This window comes from Drosophila biarmipes, chromosome 3R (genome assembly GCF_025231255.1).
Source record: "Drosophila biarmipes strain raj3 chromosome 3R, RU_DBia_V1.1, whole genome shotgun sequence".
Taxonomy (NCBI): domain Eukaryota; kingdom Metazoa; phylum Arthropoda; class Insecta; order Diptera; family Drosophilidae; genus Drosophila; species Drosophila biarmipes.
This window is the reverse complement of record NC_066616.1, coordinates 15,440,725-15,450,143: the sequence shown is the minus strand read 5'-3', so window position 1 is coordinate 15,450,143 and position 9,419 is coordinate 15,440,725. Positions and strand designations below refer to the sequence as shown.

Sequence of the window (9,419 nt, the reverse complement as noted above, 5' to 3'; positions counted from 1 at the left end):
AAGCATCCAAGCCATTTTTACTTTTTCCCTTGTTTTATTATTTTTTCTTTTTTTTTTGGATTTTACATTGCATCTTGTTATAGGACAAAAAAAACATGATCACCATCAAAACATACAATTAACATACATTCAATACAATAAATAAGTTTATAAATAGTAGATAGCTATCTAGAGGAGTTTAGAGTAGGGCAGCATTTTGTAATTTACTCGGAAATTCTACACTGTGCTACAAACAGACGCTTAGTGCGCACTTCCGGTGGCGTGTCTGCAGCAGAGTGTAAGCTTTTTATAAACTTTTTTCAACGGAAACAGGAAGACGAAAATCGCGCAAGTGCTTCACTTGAATTTGCCTGAGCACATTAATAATAAATCAGCCGCGGCGTTGATTTTGTGCAGGCGAATTTTCCAAGTGAAGCAAGTGCATTTTCATTACGGCCAAAATCCAGCATGGCTCAAATGTATGTAGACCACGCCCACTACGCCCCTCTGGTTTAGGGGGAGTGGCTGGTTTCCATACAAGAGCATGAAGCATTTTGGCCCACAGAAAATGTAGAACAAAAAACAGTTTATAACATTTGCAATGATTTGCATTTAAATCCCATTTTGCCTTGCAATCCGAATTGGAATGTAGATTTAAAGGGAAAATGGTTTTGGGCAGGGCGGAAAAGTTAGGAGGAAAGTTTTCAACTGCTTGCAATTGTTTCGACTTCGATTTTCCACACAGCTTTTGGGACAGCAGCAAAAAGTGGGCAGAAAATCAAGGGGGGTGTGCCAAACAATCACACACAGTTGAAAACAAAGAAGTTAAAATCTAACACAGAACACAAAACACACAAATCTATACAATTAGGGACTAAGACAAGGGCACGAACATAAACATATCAACAAGGACACATAAAACATATTAAAACTAAGCGAGATCCGTAAAAACAGCGAGCGAACATCAGCGTAAGTCGTAAAATCATCCTGGTTAGTTCCGGTGCCAGCCCAGTCTATATGGTATATCTGGGGGTATGATAAGCCCTACTTAGTACTCCAGACTCGATTCGATGATTTGCAGCACGCGCTGTCGCCCGATTTTGTTCCAGAACAGGTAGGGCTCCCTGGAACCGGTGACCTGGCGTGGCGAGCTGTGGAAATAGACTTGAAATCATCATAACAATGGGATAATTAAACAAACTCACTGCTGGAAACAATCGAATCGCACGACGCCCCTCTCGTTGATCAGACAGGAGTGTATGTCCACCACCTTGAGGTGTCTGCCCTCGCTCCGGATGAACTTGTTGAATCGGTTGACCTTGTCGCACAGCTCCTTGTCGTGGCAGTAGTTGGCCAGCGGCGCCAGGTTCGTGAGGATGGGCACGAATCGCTGGCTGTGCATCTCCTTGATCAGCAGTCGAAAGTCGTGTTCGATCTGGACCAGGGGCCTTCCCCTCAATATGTCCACCGACCCTATGTTGACTATGATCTGGGTGCCCTCGGGCAGATGGAACTTCTTCAGCCGCATCCGGGCCCCGTTGATCGTCTGTCCGGACACGCAGAGGCCCGACTGCAGGACTCGCTCGTGGCGCCTGAACCGGCACTTGAGCTCCATGCGGGCGAGATAGAGCATGAAGTCGTCGCCCATCAGCGGAAAGTCCAGCAGGTAGGCGTCGTAGTCCGAGTTGATCGTCAGCATCGAATCGTTGTAGGTGCCACTCGATAGGGTCGTGGGCGTGGGCGTCATCTCTTGGCGTCTCTTCAGCACGTTCATGTCGCTGAACGGCTGCACAAAGATTCCCAGGTGCTGGTTTGCGTCCTGTTTGGCCTGCTGGTTCTGGCTCGGATTCTGGTTGCGGTTATGGCAGAGTGGGTGGTGCTGGGGAACATTCATCTGGTTCGGTTCCTCGGGGGCATCGCTGTAGATGTTGATGGGCACCGGCAGCTGTATCTGCGGCTCGCTTACGCTGGATCGCTGGTAAATGTTGTTCCTGACGATTGGCGTAAAATATGTTGCATTAATAAAATATATTATCTAAAAAAATGTGTCGGAATATTTTACTCATTTTGCATAATCTTAATAGATGGCTAGCTAAAATTTTACAAAGACAATTAAAAACGTCTTATTTTCATTTTAAAAATAATGATTGTAATATTATATCTTTGGTAAATTTAAATTTATATTTCAGGGAAATAATTTATTAATATTTCTAAACCCTAAAATAAAATTGAATAATATTATCTTTGCAAAACATATGTCTTTACTCACAGGTGATTCCAATTATCCTGGTAGCACCAGTTCGACTCCGCTGCCTCCTTGGCCAGTTGCTGCAGCGGAGCCGCCCTGGTGTCGACCGCCTTGGTCTGGTCAGCCGTGAGCTTGGGCACGGTGTTCAGGTTGTTGTCCAGCTGGGAGAGGGCCCGCCGCTTGTAGGGATTCTTCCAGTAGCGTGGTGGGGCACGTGGCTGGTCCTCCACGGAGGGAGCTCCGCTGCTGCAGTCGCTGGAGCGCTGCTTCTGGTTGAGCACCATTTCGAGCAGGTGGCGGTTCTTCAGGCTGGGCTTCAGGTTGAAGATCCGCTTGCCCGACTCGCTGCACTCGGCGGTCACGTTGGGAATGGTCAGCAGGAAGTCCGTGATGTTGTCGTGCAGTGGAAAGGGGTTGCCCGTCTGTTTCCGATATTCACCTGATATAATAGAGTTATATCACTGTTTATGGCAGTATGTAGATAATAAGTATAAAATTATAAAATAAATACGTTTAAGAAAAACAGTAAACTAGGAGTTTTAACTGTAATGGTTTTGTAATTTTTATCTTACGGAATTCTAGTAAAAAACTGTTCATTACCTCTTTAAAACACGTGTTTTATCATTTAATCATATTTTTTAGGGTTTTAGGGATGGTTTATCGTTAATTTTATATAGATGTTATAATAAAAGGCGGATGGTTTGAACTTTCTTTTTGATCGAAACTCTTGGGCAATATTATTCCTCGAAATTAGGCTTTAAATTGAGGCCACAAAATGGAAGGCTACTCACTCTTGATGCTCGATATCGTGATTCCATTCTGGGCGTGGCTCAGCAATATGGCGCGAATCTCCTTATCGATATCGGGGTGCTCCTCGCGCACCGCTATATAGTTGCTCTCGATAATGGTCATGTTGCTGCTGTAGCTCTCGCTTTTCCCGCTCCTGCAGCTATATCTGTGGTTGCTGTACGAGATCTCCTTGGTGGAAATCAGAGTTGATGAGAAGAGTCTGGCTACGATCTGCAAGTGCTGGCTGCTCGGCCCAGTGACGTCATGGGCCAGAGGCACTTTCCACAACTCCGGCGATTCGGTTTTTCGCGCCGACTTAAAGATCTTCCGAAACCTCTCCCCAAAGGCGGAAAAGTCGGCCCTGACGAAGACCTGGTAGAAACGGCCGGTGGAGCTCTTGCGAAAGGATCCGGCTGCCGGGAGTTTTTCGCGCAACTGCTGCAAGCACGTGGTCACACGTTTTTTCACTGACCTCAGGCGATCGGGTTTGGCGGGAGTGTTGGTGTTCCTACAACTGATCGGTTCGCTTGGGAATTCACTTCCAACTGCGGCCATCGCTCGAACGAAAGTGAGACCATCCAATCTTTTTGCGTCCCCCACTGTCTTTCCATTCATCTCGACGTGGAGAGTTACGAGTCCACTCGCACTGGAAGAAGAAAGAGCGGGTGGAAAGGAGGTAACGGGTACCAGTTGGTAGAGGTTACATCATAGAGATGGTATAGTTAGGGTGGGTCACTCTGCGGAAGATATAACAGAATATATATGTGCACAATGTTCCTTTAACATTTTATTTCATGATCTTATGTCAGTATCCCAAAAATCCCAGCTTTGGAACATCATATTCTTCGATTATTCAAACAATTATATATACAATTTATATATACATTAAGATCTCTCCTCTTTCCCATCAAGGTGTGCCTATTCAAAGCGGGTTAGCGAGCCAGTAAAACCAATTAAACTGAATTACCACCTGCAGAACCATTTGACGACCATTACTGAAAGCAGTTTGCACTGCGTTCCAGCTGGACACTCGGCTTTTAATGGCCTTTCTCTCGGTCCAGATTAGAAAACAGCATGCCAGTTGGTCTGCAGTGCTTGATAAGCAATTACGAAATAATAAAAATTCCACAATAACTCAAATGGTGCCGCCGAGCCTTGCCACGTGCGGTGGGTCTGCTAATCGGCAAATGGAGCTGGCTCACAGCAACTCCCCAAGATGATTACCCAGCCAGTGCACCTGAAGCCCCGAGATGGCTAGTGGAGGAACTTCTTCGGAGGGTTACTCCGAGTCCAGCCATTGATGGATGACTCAGGGGCTGACTCTGGCGCCCCGGAAGAAGGACAGACAATCGGAAGGAGGCTTATGACCTCTTGATTCTCGACACTTTATACAGTGCAGCCTAGGTAATTGGTACCATTACTTAAAGAGTTTCCGAAAATATTTATAATATTTTTTTATAACTTTGATCTTAAAGGTTTTCTTGGTATAGTGTGTAAGCATTCCAAGTTCCGCTGTTAGAAATCTACAATTCACGGAAGTTGCAAGTTATAGACGCTGGACTGTACAGTGTTCCCCAGCCCTCCTTAATTACAGAGGAAGCTGCAGAGACGTGACGAGCAATACAAATTGGGAAGACTGGGCAGAACATGTGGTCCAATTGATAAAACGCCTCCACTCCACATTTTCTGCTTGCTGGAAGTGTAAGGCCAATAAGTTAGAGTGGGGTGAATCAGCCAGATTTTTGTGCCATTCAGTTTTCCCTTTCGGGTGGTGTTTCATACATGTATTTGAGTGCGCTCACAGCTCAGAACAATTGTGCGGTAATAATAGTAATTTGCATTCCAGGCTTTCCACAAACATTCGCACAGAACAACTCATTTTTCTCTCTACACCCAGCTTAGGAGTACAGTGGGTACTCAGCTGTCAGAAACCATTCTATACCACACTTAACAACATTTCGTAGTAAGAAATATTTTCAATTTACAGAGGTACTTTGGGTTATAGGCCTTATAACACATGAAATTGTAATGGTTTCTGTCATATATTCCCCTCCTTATAAGTACTATGGTATCATTGATATTCACCGGCATCCTAACTTTTTTTGCCTGGTTGAAGACCTCTTTTGATTGACAACTTGTGCCTCAAAGCAGTGGGAGTGCATTTGAAATCGCAAAAGCAATTTACCGCCTAGATTTGTGAGCGACACTTTTCATTGGGTTCGACTGCATTTCTGCATAAATTATAGTATAGTTCAGAACACTTACCAGCAGCGAGGTTGTTTCGCAGAGGGCGGCCAAAGTTGGGGGATAGGCAAATTATTGTAATCAATTTATGCGAACAATTTAGCCATTGCCTCACTTGGGGGCGGAGACACCTGTTAATCTGCTGACGGGCGGAAAATCTCAGGAATGTTGAACTGGAATTCAGAGATTGCAGAACAGTCGATTAACCAGAAGCTCACCGCATTGCAACCCGATCTCGTATCGGCGGCTGCATCACTAGTTTCCCTTAATTATCCTTATCCGTTTCCAGGGTCTGGCCCGATGCAGTCATCGATTGGCCTGCAAAAGGGCCTAATCAGGGCGCCGCAATTCAAACACACGTAATTAGAGCCCTTCTGTAATTGCGTGGACGAGGAATACAGAGGGGGAAAATACGACATTTACTAAATTCTGTTAGAATCTCTTCTTAAATAATGTGTAAAAGGAATGAAGTAAATCAAAAACTTAGATATAATCAGTTCATATTCTTGGTTTTGGAGCCTTCTTTTTAATGTATCTTTTAAAGGTGTAAACTAAATCACAATCCTTGATAGATACATTATTTAGAAATATAATCTGTTTAAATACTGGGTCTTAGAGCCCTTTTGTACAGATGCGAAAAATATTAATGAAACTACAAGCTATAACTTATATTTTTGAAACTTTTCCTTGATTTATGTTTTAAATCACAAGCTTAGATACATTATTTATAAAAAAAATCATTTTAAATTCTGGGTTTTGTGTGCATTTTTTACTAGTGTAGGCCTCCTTTCTGATGACCGGTTACAAGTTGGTCAACAGATTGTAAAACGGCAAAACACTCGAGATAAACGGCGAGGCATGTGGCTGAGTGTGTGGCCGGTTGGCAATTAATCAAGGCTAGGTGTTGCAGACCGTAAGACTGCTTCCGATTCCGGTTTTCGAACCCCGTGAGTCCTCATTATGCCCACACGATATGGTAATTCCTAGACGTCTTGACTGAAGGCTCTCAGTTGGTGTTGCTGTATATCTTAAAGAACAATAAATACGTGCAAAAAGATATTTTTATTTTTTTAGAAACTACACATAGTAATACAGTGGGTGTTGCTGCTTATCTTAAAGAACAATAAATCCGAGCAAGAAGGTATATATATTTTTTTTGAAACTACACATAGTAATACAATATGTTAAAAAAATGCATTTTTAGATCTTTTAGAACTGGTAATATTCTTAATAAATATTTTTAATTTTATTTTACATCCTATAAAGGGTCTTTTTTTTATTTGCTTGAAATGTTTAAAAGTAATATTTGTAACGCTTACGTTTTTACGTGATGTTAACCTACGTGATGTTGGAGCAAAGTCAAAAACAAAAACAATTGTTATGACAAAGTCAAAAGTGAGAGAGTGCAATGTAAACACAATTACTTTTTGTTTGATTTTGTTTCGCACTCGCCTTCTCACCAACACACTCACATGCATCTGCCCATTGCAGCTGCAGTGAAAACGCATTAACAATCAAACGCAATTACACTTTTCTCGCTCTCCTCTCATTTACTCTCTCGGTGAAAACCGGTTTTCCCTTATTCTCTCGCTCAAAGTCACTCAAACAGGAGAACTTCATTTAATCGGCAGAAAGATACCGTGTAAAACAATGTCGTTTGGAAAAATGTATAATAGATTAGAACAGAAAGTTCCTATTATATGTAAGTTGAAACCCCTTTAGAAACAAACATATACTATATTCAAAATATATGTGCTAAAACCATATTCCGAATCTACCATTTTGTTATCCTTTTAATTACACAAAATTAATTACATATATATTTATAAACAATGTTCTTATAACAAATAATATACCCTAGTTCTTTTTTATTAACAATTGATATTGGTTTATCAGGGCTATCTCAACAACATCAAACTCTGCAAAAACAGGGTACTATGAGACCACTTCGGGAGAGAGCAAGTGAGCGAGAAGCATCTGAGTCGTGGACTTGAAATCTATATAAGCAACTCGCAACTTTATCCACTCGGTAATTTTTTTCAAGCGCCGAGCCGCGCGGTCTTGAAAGCCGTCGATTTACTTATGTGTTTTTAACGTATGAACAAAAAATACGAATGAGATAAGGCGCCGGTAAAAATATAAATATTTAATCTCAAAAATATAAACTATTTTTGACCATCCCTCGAGTTTACGAATTTTTTGCGAGCGGCTTAGCGGCGTATAAGGAAAACGAACACGAACATGAATGGCGCGTTTTTAAATGTTCTCTGTATAAAAGTGAAGAAATCAAATTTCTTAAACGAAAAGTGAAAAAACCTGGCAATAAGGTTAACAGTAATAAATTGATTAAAAAAACAAAAGAAAATATTAATATTTAAAATATTAAAAAAAGCAAAATCTATTTAATTATCATTACTATACATAACAACAAACAATAGGCGAAGACGCAAAAAAGTTAATTTATAAATAACAAACGAATAAAGTGTAAACCACAAAAGCAAATATTTAACCTTACCTATTTTACATGTAAGCGACAACTTCGTGCTTAAATATACAAATATTATTCAACTAAAATACCCCAATAATTATAAAATATACAACAAATTCATAAATATTCAAGAAAATACGTAAATACACATACGAAATTCCGTAAATCCCGTAAGAAAATGCCGGAGAATTGGCAGAGTGATTTGTTTGTGTAGCTGGAGAGTGCAATAAGTAACAGTTAGAAGTAACAGTAAACAACGGAAGAAGCCAAGATGACGCGCGAGGAAGAGGAAGAGGTGCGCTCTCTGCTCTCCCGCCACCAGGAGCGCATTATGCTGGACCTGGGGAGCACCGATCTGCTGGCGGTCCTGGTCAAGAACGCGGTGCTCAGCCAGTCCGAGGAGGATCTGCTGATGAAGCCCTACAACGCCGTTACGCCCACGCCCTCGGCCGCCGCCTCTGCCACAGCGGAGCCCCCTGGCAGTGCACCCTCGCTGACCAAGCGGAAGCTAAGTGCCGTCGCCAGCAGTGGCAGCACGGCCAGCGGGGGGAGTGGGGGCAGCGGGGGCAGTGGATCCTCGCGGTGCGCCAGCGTCAACGGCGACGCCAACTGCGACAGCCGCTCCCTAACGCCCTCTGGCGGGGGCCTGTGCGCCGGCCTGAACGACGCCGAAATCCTGCGACTCCAGTGCTCCAATCTCATCGAGATCATCGCCAAGAACGGATTCGAGAAGTTCAAGCAGTTCTGCTACGCCATCGAGTGCGAGTGTCCGCAGCTCATCGAGGATCTAATTAACGATCGTCTCAAGACCGGTAAGAACTCCTGTCCCTCGCGTACACGGTAGAAAAAAACCAGCCCCTTGTTCTTTTTTATACCCAAAAATCCCTAGCAAACAAATTGTGGTCTTCCAAGAGCAAATGGTATATTATTATTCGAGGTTCCTATGTCTTGTCTGGTATGATATGATAGCACATTATTATGTTTTTACCGTGTAGAATCCACCTTTCGATTAAGAAACACGAAAACACCCTCCGTTAACCGGTTCTGTATGATCTACCTGATCCCACAATGCGTTGGCAGCTTTAGTAGCCCATATCTCAGCTGTAAATTATTCACGTAATTGTTCGCGATCGGCTCTCGAATTTCTCATCTCTGCTAATTGGTTTCCCTGTACAGTAAGCACTCGTTAGTTACAGTTTTTCCTTCTAAATAATGGTTACTGATTTGGTAAAATGAGTACAATTTCGGAGCGATCACTGTTGAGTTCTTTGGGTTCTGTTTCTTTTTGTCGCCTTTGTTTTTTTACACTTGGCTACGTGGGAGCTGGTTTCGAAGGTGGGCGAGTGGGCGGGCCATCAGCCATTTACAGTGGCGCGTCAATAATAATTGGCATTATTCGAGATTATTGTGCTGATTATGGAGACTTGGCAGTTATGCAAATTCGTTTTACGAGATGGCAGGTGCCATTTCGAAGCGTGTTTCGAGCGATATCGCACCTTATTAATGTTCCCTACTTGGAAAGAAGTACAATTTTTCCAAGAAAAACTTGTATCAAAAGTGAGAGTTTTTGGGGTGGGTTAGAAATTCAAATAAAAGAAAGAATACAAAAAAAGAATTACCACAAGGAGTTTTATATTTGTTTCTTAATGATAGGAAAACTATTGTTTGCTT

The 9,419-nt window shown here is 42.5% G+C and overlaps 2 protein-coding genes across 7 annotated transcripts in view; one reads left to right on the top strand and one right to left on the bottom strand.

The window, feature by feature from the left end:
• Positions 1–14: 14 nt before the first annotated feature.
• LOC108032129 (maternal effect protein oskar) lies at positions 15–3,607 on the bottom strand. The gene is made up of 4 exons (XM_017105962.3): positions 3,019–3,607; positions 2,249–2,666; positions 1,185–1,970; positions 15–1,130 (listed from the first exon to the last, which is right to left on the bottom strand). Exons 1-4 carry the CDS (start codon positions 3,569–3,571, stop codon positions 1,028–1,030), a joined length of 1,860 nt encoding a protein of 619 aa, XP_016961451.1. The 5' UTR covers positions 3,572–3,607; the 3' UTR covers positions 15–1,027.
• Positions 3,608–7,299: 3,692 nt separating this feature from the next.
• LOC108031374 (tight junction protein ZO-1) overlaps positions 7,300–9,419 on the top strand; it is an 87,741-nt gene continuing 85,621 nt past the window's right edge. For all 6 annotated transcript variants that reach the window (XM_050889482.1, XM_050889481.1, XM_017104715.3 and 3 more), the window contains exon 1: positions 7,300–8,560. In XM_050889482.1, coding sequence (XP_050745439.1) covers positions 8,020–8,560 — 541 coding nt within the window. In that variant the 5' untranslated portion in view covers positions 7,300–8,019. The remainder of the gene's footprint in view (positions 8,561–9,419) is intronic.

Bases quoted from the DNA above. Each gene is read 5' to 3' on its own strand.
- LOC108032129 (XM_017105962.3), bottom strand. From the start codon at position 3,571: ATGGCCGCAGTTGGAAGTGAATTCCCAAGCGAACCGATCAGTTGTAGG. The intron at 2,667-3,018 runs GTGAGTAGCCTT...CTATTATATCAG, and splicing joins CACGATATCGAGCATCAAGA to GTGAATATCGGAAACAGACG. The intron at 1,131-1,184 runs GTGAGTTTGTTT...CTATTTCCACAG, and splicing joins CGATTCGATTGTTTCCAGCA to CTCGCCACGCCAGGTCACCG.